The sequence below is a fragment of the Protopterus annectens genome, chromosome 7.part0, assembly GCF_019279795.1.
Source record: "Protopterus annectens isolate FY-2018-M chromosome 7.part0, PAN1.0, whole genome shotgun sequence".
In the NCBI taxonomy this organism is placed as follows: domain Eukaryota; kingdom Metazoa; phylum Chordata; order Ceratodontiformes; family Protopteridae; genus Protopterus; species Protopterus annectens.
Window position 1 is genome coordinate 1,403,753,175 of NC_056739.1, and position 22,139 is coordinate 1,403,775,313.

Below are 22,139 nucleotides of genomic sequence, written 5' to 3' on the forward strand. Positions count from 1 at the left end.
GTAGAAATGCTCTCTTATATCATCTTCATGCCAAATGGTCCCATGGCTGAACCAATTAGATCACCCAGTCCTATAATAATTTATAGTGAACATCTAAGTATTTCTTCAGCAACTTCACTGTCAATATTCAAATTAAATTTACTAAATACTATTCTAAGACTACTACGTACTTCCTAAATAATACTAAAGACCTGTGAATATGTTACATGTATCTATTTTGACTTGCACAGTCACATTTTTTTTTGTATTATCAAACAACCGCACATATACACATTAGTTGGTACATTTAGCACACAGTGTGAAGTCCTAGGGAGGAGCTGGATGAAGAAAGCTGCAAATGGGAGGGGGATTAAGGGATTAGATGTGGACATGAAGGAGCTGAAAACAAATTTGAAGATAGAAAAGAGGCTTTTGTTGGGATGACCAGATTTCAGTGAAACTTATCTCAGTACTTAAGTAACACAGGAGAAGGTATTCTGGGTAGAGCCCAAGAGCATTAGATGGTTACATGCTATTGTGAACACAGGCATCATTAACATGCCAGAGGATACAGACAAAGTGATAAAACCATGACAAAGAGTTGGCAGAGAGGTGGAATGGCAGTGGGATGGCGATAGCATTCTCAGCATGTTACATGTGCCAGCAGTCAGCAAAGTGAGGAAGAAATATTCAGAAAATACAATGAATAGCTACAGTTGTTGCCTAGGGAGAGGAGCATAACGGTGACAGGAAGATGGGGGGAGAAGGTGTGATAGAGACAGACAAGGTATATACATGGGATAGGTTCTACCATAGCTAAGAAGGATAGGAAATGCTTGAAGGCCATTGGAATGGTACATCTCAAATGTTGTACCTTTACACCATGATGGCAGGTGAAAGAATGCATCACAGAAGCAGTAGCAAAAAGTAAAAATGACCCAGAACATAGCAGAAGAACAAACAAGGGTGACACAAAACATTGCTGGGTATGTAGTACAAAGAAAGATGGAGAAAGATGCCAAAGAGGATGGTGGACATTGCTGGTAGCACAGAAACTGGTTCACCAACAAGAGGGATGTAACACAGGTGCTTTAGAAATGATAGAAAAGAGAGGAACAGAAATAGAATAGTGCCCTACATGAAGGTACATAGCAGATGCCAGGAAAAACAGAAGGGGGATCCCTGCTCTATGGAAGAGACATGAAAGTGGACAGGGTCACACTCTAGGGTAAATGTCCTGATAAATGAAGCAGAAGAAAGCGAATGCTCTTGAGTCACCGCAGTGCATCCGTCTCTAGACATATCAAGGAAGAGATAAAAGAAAGAAAGAACAGGAACGGTGTTGCACTCACAATGGATATACATTTACCAGGAAAGCCTGGGAGATTCTCAGCTCCAGGGAAGATGGGGTATATGACTAGGGTAGGGTACTGTGCAATAAGTACTCTATCAGCTGTTGCAGGACTTTTAACAAAAAGGACAGTGCATTCTGGATGCAGTTCTAATGAAGCAGTTACAGGAAAAAACAACTTCTGCAAAAAAAAAAAAATCTTGCTTTCCTGTACCCACTACACTAACTTATATATGTAGTAATTCCACAGCAGTAGGTCATGTTCCCAACAAAGTGGAGGATGTCGTGGATGGCCAGGTGAGACACCACTAGCCAGCAGTGATCATGCCACTGTACATGAGAGGTAGTAGTGGGTTAGAAGAGTTAGATAAAGATAAGATTGGGGGATTTTAGGGAAGTGGATTATTCTGAGGCAGGGGATAGGTACAAAGATGCAGGGGATAGGTACAAAGATGGCTCTGGGGATTCTAGCAAACAGAGGAAGTAAGTAAGTTACAAAATGTATTATGAGAACTGGACAAGATGTTGAGATTAGTACAGAAGAAAAAAAAAGGTGGGGGGATGCCACTGTGGATACAGAATATGGTGAGGCTAGTAATTACAACAAATGACAGGGCATGCAAGATGTATGCGGGGTGTGGTGGTTGAAGGAGGTACAGTAAAAGAAGGTGAGAAAAAGGTTAACAAATGATGCAAAAGGTAGCAATAGTGGGGTTCAATAATAAGATCCTTGCCTTACACCTTCTGAGACTGTGCTTTACTCCAGACTTCTGATTACTGTGTGTGTGCAGTCTGCAGTATGTATGTTTTCACAGAGTCTGTGTGGGTTTCTTCCTGGTTCTCTGGTTAACTCTCACCTCCCAAATAAATAAACAGACAAACAAACAAACAAACAAACAAATAAATAAAGACACAAGCAAAAATGTAGTTGGTAGAGGAGATCAGGTAGAAGAGATCAAGAGAGGAAGAAGCCTAGCCAAGTTGAGCAAAAAGGATAGGAAAATACAGACTAAGAAAAAAATGAATACTTCATTCTTTATGAAGAAAGGTAAGGAGAGAGCAATGGGCAGGCACAAGAATGGAGAAGGGGGAGGCTAACAGGTAACTGGCTTCCTGAAGGTTGGATAAGGCACACAGACCAGAAAGGCTGTATCCCAGGATCCAGAAGAATCCAGCTTGCATGCTGGTGGCTAACTGATGAAGGGCTTCATCAGATTATTGGTCACTGCATACTTCCTGAGGAATGAACGGCAACACTTGTGGTACCCTTGTAAAAGGGGGAGCAAGGCAAATCTGATAAAATACAGGCCTCTCAGTCTAACAATGACAGCAAACATCATGGAGAGAATCTAGATCGAAGGCTGGCTTCTTTTACCCAGGACAAAAAGTCTCTGGGATAACAGCCAAGATAGGTTCATGCTAGAAAAAGCAGTCAGACCAGCCTGATTCAATTAAACGGCTAGACTGTCAAACAGCTTCACAGTGGAATACTGCTAGATTTGGTCTACTTGGACTTCAGCAAGACCTCTGAATCAGTACTAGACATAAGGTTTCTGGGAAAACTGGACAGGTTAAGAGGATAATCAAGACTGAGGAACTGGGATGCTGCATAGATGAGGCATAGAGCATGGAAGTCTGCATAAAAAAGGAATTATGTAAAGGATTAAATATTATGTCAGCATAATACTGCAGAGATAGTCCTGGGTCTAGTACTCTTCACTGTTCATAGGTTCATAGGTTCACAGGTTCATATGTGTTTATTAGTCTAGTAAAAACAACAGACTTTTTAAGCCTAGCCATGCATTTCAAATCTCTGACAAGTTTTACTATCCTTGATCAATGCAAGCAGGGAGTTGGGAGAGGAAACTTTTGCAAGCAGGGGCCTGGGAGATGAACCGTTTACAGGCTACCTGGGACCATTAGAGACACGGGTGTCAAGCTAGGGATGAATTTCCTGTTCATTATCCAAATATCCAAGTCACACTTGAATTGGGTTAGGGAGGAAGTCTGCTTCACATGGCTGGTAGCCTGTTCCAGAGATGGGGTAGTCACTGGGGTGCATACCTGTCTCACCAGTAGGTCTTATTTATGTCACTGGTAAGGTTTAAGTCTTTAGAACAAGTAATTTTGGTGCTGTTTGTTTGGTGGATATGCAGGTGGTTCATCAGAGTAAGGTGCTCTGTATGCCAGGTATAGATTCCCCCTCAACAGCCTGTAGAAGACAGAATACAGGGATAGGGTCTTGAGGCTGTCTGCATAGTACATTTTACTTACACCCTGTATTCTTTTAGTGAGGAACCTCTGTGGAAATTCCATTTTTTGGATATGCCTGGTTAAGTACATACCAAAGGGGACATTGTACAATGATACGTCTGATGAATGCTGAATACAGTGGAGCAATGACTTTCTTGGATCTAGATGCCTTTGCTTATAAGTTGTGCAGCATAGAATGATTTCCTCACTGCTGTAGAAATGTGATGGTCAAAGGCTAGATTACTGTCTCTGTGTGTCTCTAAATCAATGACTACTGGGTCAACTCTAAGGGGTGTGTTGACAGTATGATAGTTACCAGGGGTGGACTGACTTCCTGAACAATGCTAGTATGCATTTCTTGGCATTTAGTTTTAGTCCATGGCGCTGACACCAGCTATTTGTCTGCATTGCCCCTTCCTGGAGAACATTTGTGTCAGTGTGGGATTCAATGACACCTCCTAATTTGTAGTAATCTGCAAATTTAGTCAGCCAGAGACCACTGACATTAGCCTTGACTTCAGAGAAGTAAATGTCAAAAAGGAGTGACTACACTTGTGACTGGCCTCTTTGGAGAAGTGGACTCAACAATTCTAACTTACTGGGTCCTATCTGTGAGCCAGTTTGCTATCCACCGGGTGCCATACAAGTTTGTACCTAACCTTTTGAGTTTGTCAACAATTCCCGTGTGGGGTATTGTGTCAAATGCTTTGTCCAGGTCAAGGCAAACAGTGTGAACCATTTTGCCTTCATCCATTGCTTTGGTGACTTTCTCAAAGAAGTCTATCATATTGGGTAGGCATGACCTGCCCTTGATGAAAGCACACTGGGTTGTGTCCAGTGTTTGGAGGTTTACTATATCATTATTGATCATTTCCATGATAATTCTTTCCGTGGCTTTGCATATAAGACTAGGGAGACTTATGGGTCTGTAGTTTCCAGGGTCTGTAGATGGCCCACCTTCGTGCAGAGGGATGATTATTGCTGTTCTCTGTTCATAAGACATGGCACCTGTTTCAAGGTTACAGTTAAATGGCAATTCCAGAGGGCCTGACAGGTCATGTTTTATGTTCTTTAAAAGGCATCCTGGGTTATTGTTTGGGGCCATTGATGCAGTGTTCCTGGCCTTAGAGAGAGCATTAAAGACCTGTTACCTCAGTTATATTTGATGGTATTTCTTGAGGGAAGGTTGAGGGGGAGAGAGGAGTAAAGTTGAAGTTGAATTTATAAGTCAGTAGGTTTACTATATCTTCTGGCTCAGTACAAGTGGCTCAATTTACAATGAACCCTGCACACAATTGTGTATTGCCTTTGAGGTTGTGAACATATCTAAAGAATGTCTTGTGGTTGTCCTTGGCCTGGGAGGCCAAATTTACCTCAAATTTGGCCTTGGTAGACTTTATTTGTCCTCTGAGTTGTCTGTTTGGTTTGATGACAGTGCTTTTATCCTAATGGGTGCTGCATCTCTTAAATTTTGCCATGATTTTCTTCCTTCTGTTATACAGCCTGTTGATTTTATGATTCCACCAGGGTGGCTTTTTTAGATAGTTTTGTACTTCTTCCTGGAGGATACAGCTGCCTCTGTGCAACTATTAACATGCTTGCATAAGATTTCTGTGAAATATTTTGCATAGGCAGCAGTGTTCTCAGGGTTTATGGGACCCTGAAATTTTGCTTGGTTATCACTTAGTAGCAGGAAGTTAGCTGAAGAATAGTTCCTGAATATTCCAAGTTTAACCGGGGGTCCAGGTTTTATTTTTACTTCAAAGGAGACCAGATTGTGGTCTGACCTTACCACGGAAGACATTACACTAATGGGTGTGCAGCACTCTTCCATATTAATGAGGACCAGATCCAGTGTGGTTGGTGTATTGGCAATCTGGTCCAGGGAATTTGTGTTTACAAAATCCAGGAATCTCTGTGCCTATATGCTTGGTGTCCTATAGAATTCCCAGTTAATATGTGGGTAATTAAAGTCACCCATGAATATGGTATTTGGTTGGATGATGAGGGTTTCCATTAAGTTTAAATACATGGTATGGGTTTCCTGGGTCACAGAGGATGACCTATAGCTTACAAGAAATTGGTACTGGATTTTGTTTATGGTGATTTAAATATGGACCAGCTCAAGTGCATTTTCCTGTTTGATCAGCCATGAGATATATTTATTTCTGATGTAAATCAAGACACTAAGGGTAATGCTGCTAAACGCCAGAAGTCTTAACCTCAAGATGCACGCACTCGAAGCTCTCCTCAGTATGGAGAACATCGATATCTGTGCAGTGACAGAAACCTGGTTCAAGGCTCCAGAGAGCACCCCAGCACTACCAGGCTATACCTCGTATCATGCTTTTCGGCCCCAAAACCCGGACCGAACCACAAAAGGAGGGGGAGTTTCCATATTTATCAAGGATATCCACACCTCCAGGTTAGTGGCATTGCACGAAGTATCGGAGACCATCCATGTGCAACTAACAGTGGGAAAGACTGCTTTTCAGTTTATAGCATCCTACAGACCACCCTCTCAAAGTCAGGAATCCCATTCAGCCTTCCTGAAAACATTGGAGAACATGAGGATCTCTCCGAACACCATTATATTGGGTGACTTCAACTACCCAAACATTGACTGGGAGCACTACTCAAGCCCCAGCACCTTAGCCCAAAGATTCCTGGAAATTATAAACTCAAATGCTATGGAACAACTAGTCACCACTCCCACAAGAGGGGACAACATACTAGACCTGATCATTACCAACATGGGGACTCTATGCTCCACACCAGAAGTATATCCCTCATTGGTAAGATCAGACCATAAATTAATTTCACTGGATCTCCACATCCCGACCCCACCCCAGCCCAGAAAACCACAGTGAAAAACTTCTCAAAAGTGAACTTCTCACTTCTCAAAACCGAAGTGGAATCCTTCAAGGCCCCAGGGCCAGTGGAAACTACAGCCCAAACTGCAGAATCCTATATAAATGCATTCTACGGACGTCTCCAGGAATGCATGGATCATGCTATCCCAAACAATACCAAGACTCAATCATCCAAAGGCAGGCGTCCAGTCTGGTGGACCCCTGCCATAAATAAACTGTACAACAGAAGGAGGAAGCTACTACATGACAGAGCAAAATCCCTAATAGGGAAGGCATCTCTGATCAGTACTAGCAAAAAATTACGATACCTCATAAAATCCTCCAAGGCCAGCTTCGAGAGAAAAATTGCACAGGACACCAAAGACAATCATAAGGCTTTTTTCAGTTATGTTAGAAACCTGGGATGCAACTCCCAGATGTGTTCTGAGTTGATTCTAAATGACAAAAAATACACTGAACCCACAGACATCGCCAATATCCTGGCAGACAGGTTCAGTGCAAACTTCTCCACCCTCCCCCAAAAGAGCAAGTATCTATCCTGGCAGAGGGCTGCCTCCCAAACATCTCAGATGCTCAGGTGAAGGCTGCCCTCTCCAAAGCAAAAAACACTGCTTCCGTGGGACCAGATGGCGTCCCAGGTTGCGTCCTACATGAACTACAAGAGGAACTGATCCCTCAAATAAAACAGCTATACAATCTCAGCCTCACTACAGGATATGTGCCCACAGAATGGCGTACAGCAACAGTGGTCCCACTCCACAAAGGTGGAGCCTCTACGGACCCTGAAAACTATTGCCCCATAAGCTTGACTAGCTTAGTCTGCAAGGCTATGGAGAGAATCATCATGGAGCTCATAAACAAAGACATTGGGGACCTACAGACACTAGATCCTACCCAGTTCAGCTTTGTCAAGGGCAGATCCTGCCTTTTGAACCTGGTTGACTTCTTTGAAACAGTCACCAAAGCCATAGATGAAGGGAAGGTAGTCCACACAGCCTATCTGGACCTTGCAAAGGCATTTGACACAATACCCCACTCTGGCATCATAGATAAGCTATCCAGCTTAAATATAAACCCCTATGTCACAAGATGGGTCGCAAACTGGCTCAAAGACAGAACCCACAGAGTGAGAGTTGCTGGAGCTATGTCAGACTCGAAACCAGTCACAAGTGGCATCCCACAGGGTTCTGTCCTGGGACCACTCTTGTTCGGTATATACTTTTCCGAGGTACAGACAAACGTGGGAGGACAACGGCTCACCAAGTTCGCAGACGACTGCAAACTGGGTGCCATAATCAACTCTCCAGCTGACACAAACATCCTTCAAAAAGGTCTCACAGAGACAGATAACTGGTGCCAGTGCCATGGTTTAAAGCTAAATGCCAAAAAATGTATAGTCATACCCTTTGGCAAAAACAATGTGCCCACAAATTACCACATAGGCAGAAACCCATTAAGTACAGAGAAAGTTATTAGGGACCTGGGGACCCAAGTTGATAGCAATCTCTCCTTTGAAAACCACATTGCCAAAGTGGTTAGAAAGACCTTCTACATAGCCCACCTCATCACGAAGGGTTTCACATCTAGATTAAGAGAGGTAATTGTGCCCCTTTATTCATCCCTCATCAGGCCCATCATAGAATACAATGCCCCTTTTGGGATGTACCTTACCCGACACCTGCAGCAATTAGAAAGACCCCAAAAGTATCTCACCAAGAGGATCAAGGGTCTCAAACAGATGCCATATGCTGCTCGGTTAAAAAACTCCAGCTCTACTCAGTTGCATACCGCCTACTTTGAGGCGATCTATGCCTGACATACAAAGCTATGTCAAATCCAGAATTAATGGACATGCTCCACCTCAGTAAATCTAAATCCCTTAGAGCCACAAGCTCGAGGGACTTGAACCTCATCACAGAAATAAATAGAACTTGCTGGAGGGACAGGTTCATAACCCAGAGGCTCCCTTCTCTCTGGAATAGAATTCCAGTTCATGTGAGGCAGAGCACCTCACTGAATCTCTTCAAGAAGAATCTCGATAAGTGGATGGGGGATCGTAGGTTTGTCCCAGGGATTACTCCCGTGTCACTATTAGACAGAGGCACAGTAAACTAAACCTTAAAAAGGGCACAGTATACTCAAATCAAGGGGTGGCGTAAGCCATACAGAATCGGGCTAGGCTTATAATTGCCCCAGGGCAGATAGCCTAGTATGAACCTATGAACCTATGAACCTATGCACGTTTAGTCCCTGTCTGTGTAGTAGTTGGTCTAAATGTGTGGAAGGCATTATAACCTTGTACTGTTGGTCTACTCTCCACAGCTTTAAATCATGTCTTAGTGACTGCACAGATGTCAGCATTCTCTAGGGTGATGACAGCTTCTACGGAGTGGAGTTTTTTTGTTTAGGCTTATAACATTGTGAAGTAATACATTTATATTTTTTTTAATTTTGATTTGCTGTGTCAGAAGTATTTTCAGTTTGGCATTGCCTAAAAAAGGCACTATGGGGGAAAATGATGTTTCAGCTAATATTTGAAAGCCTAGATGTTAGAAGTGCAAATCATCCCTGGAAAGCAGCGTAGTCTGTTGACCATCTCCTTCCCTGATGACAAATACTGCACCCCCTTAGAATGACACCAGAAGATAAGCCAATTATTAAAGTCAGTCATCTTTTGTTCATATCGTGGCATCTTCCTTGGAGAAGGTAAAATGTTGCTCAATGTTATGCTCATACCAGCCTGGCACACATATTCCGAGAGCTCCGAGATGTGTCTCTTCATATAGTCTAGGGAGGTACATTTCAGGATATTTACACAAACATGGACAATGATTGAGCCATACTTGCACTTGTGGTCCAATGGCATGCATAATGTGGAGGATCCTGCCCCTGATAAGCACCTGACCATGACTTTCTCCTCACTCAGTCTGGTGAGAGAGACATCAGTGTGTCTCACGATGGGATCTTCAATGACCAGAATGTTGGATTGTGTGGTGGATTGTTTTATGGGTTTAGACATAGAGACTCCATGAGATGTGGCTGTATGTGCTGATGTGGGTGTTGTTTTGAAAGATTGCATTTGAGCCTGCTAAGAGTTTTTGTTATGTGCACTTCATCTAGGAGTTGTTTGGGGTTTAGGAAGGTTACATTTAAGTGCCTCAGCATATGTGGGTCTATATGTCGGCTTTGAATTGTGTGTGATGGGTACAGTGTCTGTACTACTGACAACCTTATTGACATTAGGAGTACTTTTTTGTGAGAGGTTTTTCACCAGTGACATTGTGTAAATATGTCTCTCACACATACCTTATCAGTTTGTTTGAGAATTAACTGGATGTCAGTAAACGAGACAATTTCTACATTGCCCCAGGATACCCATATCCACCAAGCTGGTAACAGAGTCAGTCATAAAGTTCATATGCATGGCAACGGACCCTTTTTTTGATTAGACAGTTGGAGTGAGAATATAAAACAATATCAGGAATATCCGGTTTGCAACTCTGGGGACAGTGCTTGTCAATGCAAACTAGTTGTCGTGTGTGCAACTAGGTATTGGTGACATCTTAATTGTGGCTTTGCAGGAAAAATGTCACTCAAGGTGTCTGTATCTATACAGGGCACTGTCAAACACTTGAGGGGAAGCTAATAAGTAGACCATGAAATTTTAAGGATAAAGTATTCAGGTAAATATTCTGAAGTTAGAAACACATCAAGCAGTACTTACTGTAATCAAATAATTGGCTTGTCAAGAATCATGAAAGAAGGGGAGTCACGTGAATGGCTACTGTCTGGCTACTACTAGTGCTGCTCTCACTACAGCTTCACTCTGCTGCGATACAATGCTCCTTTGCTGCTTCTCTTACCAGAAACAAAACATTAGCACCAATCCCAAGGTGAAAAGAGAAACACAGCCTGTTTGGGGATCCACAGTCTTGTTCAAGATGATGCAAGAATCTGTAAGCTTGTTGTAGCCTTTTCCTGGTAAATGTCTTGAATATCAACCAGACTAGCCAAGAATGACAAGCACAGACATTCATTGCCCAAGCAGAAATAGTCAGGAATCAATGCGCTCTGCTCCTTCTTGCACCAGGAGCAGAATATAAGCACAATTTCGAAGCTGTCATCTACGAAGCAGTTATTAGACTTTCCAGTGATCAATAGTCTCCAGGAAATAATGTCCCTGTGCTCCTTCTGTCACCAGGAAAAAACAGAAGCACTAATGCCAATATGACTACTGACAGGCAGAATGTGGACTCTCCGATTACTGGTGGTGTTGCAATAGATGTTGCAGATTTTAAAGGCAAGATGAAAATGGGTTAATATCCTAGAAACTGCAGTGTGCACTAAGCAGTTAGATATGAAATAGGAGGTAACTTAAGCCACTCATTTTAAAACTGTAATATAGATTAAAACAGGGTGGGCACTTTATATTCTGTTTCTAAGGAACATAGTGGGATAATCAATCAATTTTAAATTTGAAGGGGAGTGATTTCATAAAATGATAATTTTGTGCTTACTCATGACAGCCAATGAAAGGGGACAGGGAAGGAGACATGTGGTCAAATTAAGATAAGGGGCAGTCAATCAGAAAGACAGTTGTGTTTAAGAACACAACAGCACCAGGGTGGGAGGGTAGAAAAACAATTTTTGCGTGACTCACTAGAAATACCGCTATGATCTCTTTCATAGTTTTAATTTGCTATTAAAAGCAGGATACAAGTAAAACACTGTGTAAAGAAAACATATCACAGTATACAAAATAGAAGAAGGCAATAAATTAATGCAAAATACAAGAAAGCAAAAGCAAACTATCCATTCCCTCACAGCTAGTTGTGGCAGAGTCTGGGTGGGCTTTTCCAGTAAAGTATTTATGTAAGTCATATCTTTGGAAACAAAGAACCAGATCATTCCCTTTTGCTGATGACTACATTAGCAAACAGGTCAGAGGATACAGATAAACAAAGTTTGTGTATGTAGACAATGTGGAATTAAAGACTGTGAGCAAGAACTTTACCAAAGGATGTGGCAATTGAATGCAAAACTGAAGGCACATGGGACAAAACTAAGTACACATAAGACAGTTGGAATGGCAGAAAATAGTGGAGTTCAGAAGAAGCTGAAAATTGACATAGAAGGGAAAATAGTGGAACAAGTTAACAGCTTCTAGTATCTGGGAGTGGTGGGTGAGGAGAAGGGAAGTCTGAATGAGGAGGTCAAAGTCAGAATCAGAGGGGTTTCAGCCAACTGGCACAGAATGTCAGGGATAGTGTATGACAGAACAATGTCAAAGAAGCTGAAAAGTAAGATATACAAAACTGTGGTGCTACCAGCACTACTGTATGGCATGGAAACCTGGGCAGTAAAGATAGAACCCTTGAGGAAGTTAGAGGTGATTGAGATGAAGTCCTTGAGATGGGTGGTAGGATGCACACTGTGGGACAGATGAAGAAATGAGGACATTAGAGCAGAATCCAAAGTAGCTCCAAATGCAGAAAAGGTCAAAGAGAACAGCTTATGGTGGTTTGGGCACATGTGCAGAAAAGCAGAAGAAAATCTAGTGAAGAAAATCTGGGGCAGACAGGATGAAGGCAAGAGTAAACAAGGGCATCCAGCCAAGAGGTAGATGAATTGTGTGAGAGAAGGGCTGTGACAGTCAAGCAAGAGTATCAATGAAGGCATGAGAGTGGCATTGAATAGAGACAGATGGCAACAGATGACATGACACCCCAACTACCATATAGAAAATGGGAAAAAGGGAGTCGATGATGATGATGATGATGACAAAGGTGGGGAAGTGGAGAATGGGGGAGTCTACAGAAACATTTGGAAAACATGGTCAGTAAGGCAAAGTGGTCACAGTTGAGATTTAGTGTAGGCAAATGGAAAGCATTTGAACCACTACAATCATCATGTGAACTACCTGCTGTGGGAGTAGAAGTGATAATAACAGGGCAAAAAAAGTCTCTAAGGTTCTTATTTACATGAAGACTAGACCACAAGTAGCAGAGTGAAATGGTAGATGACCTTCTCTCCAATAACTTCCTATAAAACACACAGCATGGTTTTTGCCCCCACCACAGCACCACAACTGCCCTCCTCAGTTTTACTAACACAATAAATTAACACAGAAATCAGAATAAATATGTCTCATCCATCTTTCTAGATCTCTCAAAGGCATTCAACACAGTTTCACACCAAAAACTGCTGTCAGAAATGGCCGCATTACATCTCAGTCATTCCTCCCTAGCTTGGTTCCACAGCTATCTAACCAAATGCCAGCAGGCTGTTAGATGGCAACAGGAGCTATCATATTTGCTCCCTGTTAACATAGGAGTTCCACAAGGCTCCATTTTAGGCCACCTACTTTTTGTCATCTTCACAAATCAACTCCATTAATCTGCGTCTCTCGCCTCTGTCATCCAATATGCAGATAACTCTACCCTGATATGCTCCACCACCTCTCTAACACAACTACAGGCTATAACACAACAATCCTTCCTAGAAGTAGAATCCTGGCTAACTAACACTAACCTCATACTGAACCCAAACAAGACTAAACTCATGCTCTTTCTCCCCACCAAAACACACAATTCCTCATCCACTTTTCAAATCTACTCCTCCAGCAACACAATCATAAACACCAGCTGACATATCAAATTACTAAGTGTCACAAGTGATAACAAACTAAAATTCGACCTACACTTCTCTCAAACCATTAAAAAACACACATCAAACTAGGCTCTCTTTACCGAATGAATCCTTTCCTAACTAGCCAGCCTAGACTAAGCATCTCCAGAATTCATCTCTTACCTACTGTTCTCTACGCTTCTCCCATATTTACAAACCTTAACAAAACTGACCTTACCAAACTTGAATCAGCCTACAATAAAATAGCCAAGTTCACCACTAGCTCCCCATATAGGTCCCACCACTGCTCTGCCCTACAACAAATAAATTGGCTAGAACTCCCACAACAACTAACCTATACCCAGCTTGTCTTTACTCACCAACTAGTATATCAGACAAACAGAACCCCAGCCCTACAACAATTACTCCAACCATATGTCAACACTTTGCAACTCCGACCTTCACACAAAACACTCCTCCAAGTATCCAAAAGCAACAACAAAGCTGGGGGCACCCTCTACTCCCACCACATTTTTAAACTTTGGAACTCAATCCCCCAACATATCCTAAATGCTGCCAGCCTACACCAATTCGAAACTCTGCACAAAGACCACCTCACTAACAACTGGCTCTGCTCCTGCACCAAGTCAGGCTAATATCACATAAACCCATATCAAATTTCATCCTTTAAATTTTATACTCTCCATGTAGACCCCACTCCCCTTGTTAACAACACCTATCAGCTACCTACAATAAGAGTATAATTTGATAATTCCTTTTCTTTTCTAAGAGTATACATATGTACACATATTAAAGTATACTCAAATGATCAGCTAAAGATGGACCCCTGCCCTCAAAAAACAAAAACAAAAAAAAAATAGATATACACAACTTTAATATATTGTAATAATTTTCTCCTTTTCACTAAAGTGCCTATTGTATATTGTACTTTCTTTGTTGTCTCTAAATATTTCTATTAAATTCTTTGTAAAACCAACACTGTACTTGTCAATGTTATTCTTGTTTTTTGGAGCTTTTCTCCCCGGGCTTCCACTGAAAATGGGCTCACACCCAGACGCACTATCTCGGTCAACAAATGTAAAATAAATAAATAAATAATAATTAAATAGTGGCTGCTGCATACAAATGCTGGGATAAAGTCTCAGGAGGAAATACTGCAGAAGCAAAGTAGTATTGCTTATACTTTACTGAGCTCTGCTCATAATGCAATTGAAGCGCTGTGTGCAGTTCTGGATGCCACGTAAGGGAACTGACAGAAGGTTCCAGAGGAGGGCAGCAAAGAACAATGCATGGGATGCATGGGAAAGGAAATGATTTGAGATGAGAAGAGCTGGAGTGCTTATCACTGGAGACCAGAAGAAATGAGAAGACAAAATGTAGTCCTACATGTTTGTGGCAGAGGAATATGAAGGAATCTATCAGGGCAGCAAGAACAGAGGGAGGAGGAGTAAGTATCATCAGTAGATTGTTGAGACAATTAGATCTGCAGAAGTAATTTTTCATGGACTGGACTGCCAGAGTGGTGGTGGACTGGAAATCCATGGATGCATTCATGATTCAAAGAGAGAGGTGTAGATTAAGTTTGTGATGAGGGGCTAGGGATGAAAAGGAGGCAGAATGTTAAATACATTTAAGGCATAGATTTACTGTCACCGTCTGCCATCTACCAAATGCAATGTAATAATTAAGTAGCATTACTCCTTCCAGCCCTTTCCCACCTTCTGCAGCAGAATAAGCAGTCATGGATGGCTATCTTATGTACATCTGGATCCACCTGTCTATGACCCCATAAAAAATTATCACCGATTTGCTGAAATCACAGTGAAGAAAGTTCCCAAATTTATGAGCGCACTACTGATTTTAGTAGTCTTAGAATTATTAGGATACATGGTAAAATGAAGGTTTTGCCAGAAGGTAACTGTAAATCCACTGCAGTAACACAGGCATAGGAGACAGACATTTTAATAAAACAACACAGCAGCTGCTCTCTTAATTATAGCACTGTACTGATAAAGGAAATTAATATAAACAAGTTTAAGAACTTACTCATTTCCCCAGTCAAGCCGCACTGTGATATGCCTCCTGACTTCTCTAATCTGGTCTTGTGTTAATCGACTTGAGAGTAGTTGCCTTCGCAAATCAATAAGCTCATTCATCACATAGCGAATCTTATAAAAGAGGTCTACTTTGTGTTTCTATGGTAAAAAAGAGAGAATCGAGTTAAGAAAAAACAAGAGATTACATTTTTATGTATACATCTGAAGGCACACAGTAAAACAGACCTTTTAGTATCATTTGTAGAATATGTTGCTTTATTTTCTTTACAGACAAAGTTATGTAAAAGTGAAATTGTGTTTGCACATATTCTGCTTGACAGAATCTGTGCAAACATAGATTCTGCTTGAGAGAGTATCAATCACATTTGCACATCTTGCAAGAGGTTAGCAGCTGTTTGCTTCACTACACTGTTGACAATATTCTGCAGGCTGCAGCAACATGCAGCAAAATGAAACAGTGCATTCAAATGAACAGGCACACTTAGCAGAGACCCACAATGTGACAATGTGAGGTATTGCCAGCTATACCAGGAGAAGTAGGGCAGTAGATGTATATCATATACCAGTATATCTATCTGGAGTTCTGTAAAGAATATGTCATTTTTATATCAAACTGATTTGTACAGGTGCTTGTGCTGAAAATATATTTCTAAAGTTGCATGTGTTAAAGATGTACCAACAGTGTGTCCTGCTGGACAGAAAAAGAAATACACTTGTATGTCAGACTGTATTATAACGACTTAAATTAATTTGATAACAGAGGATACTGGAAGAGAAGAGCTTAAGCTCAGCTCCAGCTAACTTTAAAAAATAGTATAAAATTAAATTACTTAATTTAGGCCTTAAAGATTCTATTTTACAGTTCTCATTGCAGCTAGAGATGAAATGTCTGGGCCAGAGAATGGTTTATTAGCTCTTTTAGGAAGAGTTTTATTGTTTTATGACTTCCAGAAGCTGCAACAGATCTTCACAAAGCTCTTTCTGTGTGTAGGACTGGAAAATATTTCCGAGATTCTGGGCCAGTTGCTGTAGGGTGTAGTATGGAAACCGGAAGTCAGATGACCAGATGTGTGTGATGTCATTCTGTAATACAGGGCAAAAATGACGTTTTGATACTAGATGAGACTGAAGTCTTAGAGCAGTCTGTGTCTGGAAACTGACAAAGAAGGAAAACCATTCACCTACTTCATCTTGGTTTGTTCTAGTAAGTGACCAAGGAATAGTAATTCTTTAGATCAGTCAGGAAAATATAGTGATATTAGTTAAGTACTGTTTTTCTGCATCTGTATGAATCTATTCATCTGTGTTATTTTAATATATCCTGTGTCTGAAACTCTGGTGTTTACTGTAAATAGATATTCCACATTCTCATTTTTTTATTATTTATTATTAAATGTATTTAAACTTTTCATTGTGGCTGGTCCTTTAAACAATATTTTAACCTTTGAGGTACTTATATCAATTTAGTGACTCTGTGGCCACTTCTGAAAGCCTTACTGCATTGGTCAAACACTATCATTTGCATTAATATTAATTTCACTCAGTATAATTGGGTAACCTTGTAAGAGCCTTAGAGTAGTTGGCATTGGAGAGTCTGGTGGCAGTGTAACTACCTTATAGTCTGGGCAGAAGGGGGCATAGCTATTAAATTTGTGCCAGCCTTTCCCAGGTGTGTGTGTGTGTGTGTGTGTGTGTGTGTGTGTGTGTGTGTGTGTGTGTGTGTGTGTGTGTGAATGTGTGTGAAAATAAAATCTCAAAGAGTGTGTGTGTCAGCTGCTTGGAGCAGGAACACAAAGTGCTGGTTTCACAGAGAGGGTGCTGGAGGATTTGACTTGAACACTTGGCTGAGGACTCAACTATATAGTTGTGCTAGTGGGGAGTCTCAATGAGCCCTGGAGAGAGAAAGAGAGAAACCCAAACCTTGTACTAAGTGTGTTATTTGTGTGCTTAAGGGACATTAGGCTTGATGCAGAGAGCTGCATTTGGAAATGCTGTGTGTATCTATTTTTCTTCTAAGTGAACTTCCCTCTTCAGTGTCAGTGGTGAGGATTTAGGCCCCTTGATTACTGGTCCAGAGAGGGGACTTCACATATTGGTAAGTGATGGTGTGAATATTAATTAAACTTATATAGCCTGTAGGTAGTTGTCAGTAAAGGGGTGTGTATTCGCAGCAGCCACATTCTAAATATTCAGAGTTTCATTCTCACAACAGTTTTTATTTATTTTTTTGTTAATTTAGTTTAGTCAGGGAAAGCAGGCAAAGATGTCAGCAGAGGATTATGGTAAGCTGACAAAAAACAGTTGGCCAAGGTGTGTGAAGCCAAAGGACTGCTGTACACCAACCTGACTAAAGAGGAAATTATTTCAGCCTTAGAAGCAGCTCAGACCATCAACCAGGAGGATAACCAGTCTAGTGTTGGGAATATGAAGCCCTAAGAAACTGGACAGTTTGCCTTTTCCTCAGAGGAATTAAAAATCTATCTGGAGTTAAACAGACTTGAACTGGAGGCCAAACATTTGGAATTAGAATCAGCAGAGAGACTGCGGCATTTGGAGGCTGTGGTATCTGCAGGCTGAAGAAAATGAGAAACAGTGTCAACATGAGAAGGAGATGCTGACTAACCACCAGGGTCATGGAGGTAATGGTTAAAGGAATAACTGAACCCCAGAAGTAATAAACGTCAGTAAATTTCTTCCACAATTTACAGAGGATGATAATTTTGATAGTTTTATTCATATATTTTAAAGAGTATATAAATAGTATAATGCTGAGCAATGGCTCTGGGTATGGTTCCTGGACTCCTTACTCCATGCTAAAGCTGTAACTGCTGCTTCTAAATTGTCTGATATTGACTGTTTAAACTATGATAGAGTAAAACAATGTTTACTAAAATGTTTTATGTTAACAACTGACACTTACATAAAAAGTTTTGTGAGCATAGACACAAGGCAGAAGGTATCTGATTATATTGCTGAGTTAAGAACTTATTTTCATAGGTAGGTGAGTGGATGTCAGGACTTTTGAAGGACTGACATACCTTTTGGTGAGGGAACAAGTCCTTAGCACTTTGCCTGAGAACATGAGAATCCAGTTGGCAGACTGGGAGTGAAACTCTGCAGATGAGCTGGGGAACAAAGGAGATCTCTATTTAGCAAGCAGGGCATCACTGCACAGGAAGGGAATACCCAGTACTGCTCATGGATATAAAGGAACCCATGGCGGGCAGCCTAAACCACACCAAAAGAGTTCACCAGTAACAGGGGTAGCCACTAACTAGTTCAGGTACATGGCCAGGAAACCAGTGTTAAATATTTTAAATGTAACCTGTGTGGCCATGTATCATATAGATGTCCATGGAAGCAAGGTGGGGAAATAAATATGGGGAAGCCAGCAAGTGGTAATAAAAGTTTGCCAGTGGTAAGTTGTCTGGAGACAACAGAGGTAGCAAACTATCACCAGAGTTTCTATCCAATCTTAGTGGGTGGAAAACAGGCCACTGCAAAGAGAAACACTGCCTCTGACATAACCATGGTGAAGCCTGCAGTGGTTAAAGAGGAGCAGTACTTGCTTGGGCAGTCCACTCCAGTCATAGCTTTAGGAGGGACCCCATACCAAATGCCTTTGGCCAGGGTTCACCTTGACTGGGAGGGTGGGAAAGGAAATAAGCAAATAGGTGTGTTTGAGAATATCCCTAGAGATGTCTTGATAGGGAATAATTTTGATAATTCAGTACCTTGTCTGCATGCAGCTACATGCAGTCAGGCTTAGAGACAGGCATGCGGGATGGTAGCCTGGAGGAGACTTAGACAGACCCCAGACCTGAAGACAGGGCTGGTGAAATGGCTATTTCAAAGAGGGTGCTATCCTTTAGCAGTTGGCTTGAAAGTGTGAGCCACAGCTGCTGGTGGGTACTGATGTTCCCTTGGACAGAGTGACTGCAAGGGCAGAGGTGAGTGGTAATACCCAGGCTGACAGTGAGGCATGACTGTCAGAGAATGCTAGACTTCCTGTGAAAGTGGGTCTGGGAAGGGTCACAAAGATAAAGTTGAGAAAGGCTCACCTCTTGGACCCTACAGTAAGTGGCTTGAGGGAGGTAGCTAAGGAGATACCTAATTATCAAGGAAGAGGGGAATCTGTATACTGGAACAAAGGCTTACTGTATAGAAAGTGGATCCCTGAGGGAGGGATAGAGGGTGAGGTAATACAGCAGTTAGTAGTGCCAAGAGCCTACTGTCTGGCACTTCTAGCCATAGCCCATGATATTCCCTTTGCAGGTCATACTGGCATAAAGCATACCAAGAGACACATTATACAGAATTTTTATTGGCCTGGAAATGCAAGGGATATAACAGGGTACTGCAGGATCTGTGAGGAGTGCTAAAAAGTAGGCAAGGCAGGAGACAAGGTCAAACCTCTTTTGATGCCTTTGCCTGTGATTGAGGAGCTATTTCAGAGGGTAGCTATGGATGTTGTTGGGCATCTGAGTATCCTAAGTTCCACAGGGAGAAAGTATATTCTGGTAGTAGTAAATTATGCTACTAGATACCCTGAGGCAGTAGCTCTCTCGTCCACTGAGGCAGAAACAGTAGCAAATGTTTTGTTTGAGGTTTTCAGCAGGATATGTTTCCTGAGAGAAATACTGACTGACAGAGAACTCAGTTTAATGTCAAACCTGCTGGCTTGTCTGTGGGAGCTCTGTGGGGTGAAGCACCTAAAGACCACCCTTACCACCCCCAGACTAATGGTCTTGTGGAGAGGTTAAACTCTACACTAAAGACCATGCTATGGATATTTTCAGACCAGTTTAAAAGAGAGGGTGGGACAAATATTTGCCCCATCTATTGTTTGCATACAGAGAGGTACCCCAGTAATCTACAGGTTTTTTACCCTTTGAGTTGCTGTATCGGTATAGAGTGAGGGGACTTTTAGATTTCATTCAAGATGAGTGGGAGGGTGAGTGTGAATCTCAGAAGGAGTCTGCTGTGGGATATGTCCTGAATTTCAGGACAGAACTTAGGGTACTTATGGGCTTGGCCCAGGAGAAACTGGCAGGAGCCCAACAGCAGAAAAAGGCCAGGTATGATAGGAGTGCTCTAACCTGATGAAGCCTTACCATGATAGGGAGGCCCTGGGACTATTTGCAGTGGATGGTAGGAGGAGTCTGGAGGAGTCTGAGGGGGATCTATGGGCACATCGAGCCAGCCAGCAAAATGCCAAGCTACTAAGGTGGCGCACTGGGTTGCAGGCATATAACATGACAGCGCAGTGCTGTAGTGGGGTCAGCAATGTCAATGCAGATGGGTTCTCAAGACAAGGAAAGGGTTAATGTATTCCCATACAGGCTCATTCCTCTCAAGCAGTGCTTCTCAAGGGTCACTTGAAAAACTAGCTTGAATCTTCAAAGGGGGGAGAGATGTGATGATATGAGGTACTGCCAGCTATGCCAGGAAAAGTAAGACAGTGGATGTGTAACACATACCAGTACAGTTAGGTGGAGTTTTGTAAAGAATTATGTGTCATTTGTATAGCAAACTGATTTTTACAGGTGCTTGTGTTGAAAATGTATTTGTAAAGTTGCTTGTGTTAAAAATGTACCAAACATGTGTCCTGTTGGACAGGAAAAGAATTATACTTGTATGTCATACTGTATTATACCTACTGAAATTTATGTGGTAATAGAGGATACTGGAAGTGAAGAGATTAAGCTCAGCTCCAGCTAATGTTGAAAAATAGTATGAAATTAAATTACCTAATTTAGATCATAAAAATTGTATATTACAGTTCTGATTGCAACCAGAGACAAAATGTCTGTGCCAGATAATGGTTTATTATCTCCTGTAGGAAGAGTGGAAGTGTTTTATTGTTTTGTGACTTTCAGAAGCTGCAACAGATCTTAGCAAAGTTCTATGTTTGTGTATTATTGACACATATGTGTAAGATTCTGGGTCAGCTGGTAGGGAAGGGGGTAGTATGGGAACCATAAGTCAGATGACCAGATGAATGTGATCTCATTCTGTAATCCAGGGCAAAAATACTAGATGAGACTGAAGTCTCAGAGTAGTCTGCTTCTGGAACCTGACACAGAAGGAAGACCACTCACCTACTTCATCTTGCCCTGCACTAGTAAGTGACATGGGATTAGTAATTCTTTTGATCAGTCAGGAAAATATAGTGAGATTAGTTAAGTACTGTTTTTCTGTATCTGTGTGAATCTATTTATCTCCTGTGACTGAAACTCTAGTGTTTATTGTAAATAGATATTCCATATTTTCATGCTCTTTTATTATTTATTATTAAATATATTTAAACATTTCATTGTGGCTGGTCCTTTAGAGAATATTTTAAGCTTTGGGAGTACTTATATCTATTTGGTGACTGTGGCCACTCCTGAAAGCCTTACTGCATTTGTCAAACACTATCCTTTGTAATAATATTAATTTCACTCAGTATAATTGGGTACCTTTATACGAGCCTTAGAGTAGCTGGCTTTGGAGTGTCTAGTGGCAGTGTATCTACCTTATAGTCTGGGAAGAAGGGGGCATAGCTAGTAAATCTGTACCAGACTTTTTCAAGCGTGTGTGTGTGTGTGTGTGTGTGTGTGTGTGTGTGTGTGTGTGTGTGTGTGTGTGTGTGTGTGTGTGTGTGTGTGAATAAGGTCTCAAAGAGTGTGTGTGTCAACTGTTTCACAGAGAGGGTATTGTGAAGACTTGGCTTGGACACTCAGCTGAAGACTCAACTCTACAGCTGTGCCAGTGGGGATTCTCAATAGGGACCTGGAGAGATAGAGAGAGAGAAACCTAGACCCCAGACTGTGTGTGTTCCCTGTGTGCTCTTAAGGGAAATTGTGATTGATACAGAGAACTGCATCTGGAAATACTGTTTATATCTATTTTTGTTCCAAGTGAATGTCCCTCTTCAGTGTCAGTGGTAAGGATTAGGCAACATGATTACTGGCCCAGAGAGGGGATGTCATACAC

At 41.6% G+C, this 22,139-nt stretch overlaps 1 protein-coding gene across 1 annotated transcript in view; it reads right to left on the minus strand.

Moving 5' to 3' along the window:
* DOCK3 (dedicator of cytokinesis 3) overlaps nt 1-22,139 on the minus strand; it is a 4,843,230-nt gene that overhangs the window by 2,302,440 nt on the left and 2,518,651 nt on the right. Inside the window, exon 6 of the mRNA XM_044077993.1 lies at nt 15,151-15,299. Within this exon, the coding sequence (XP_043933928.1) occupies nt 15,151-15,299 (149 nt within the window). The remainder of the gene's footprint in view (nt 1-15,150; nt 15,300-22,139) is intronic.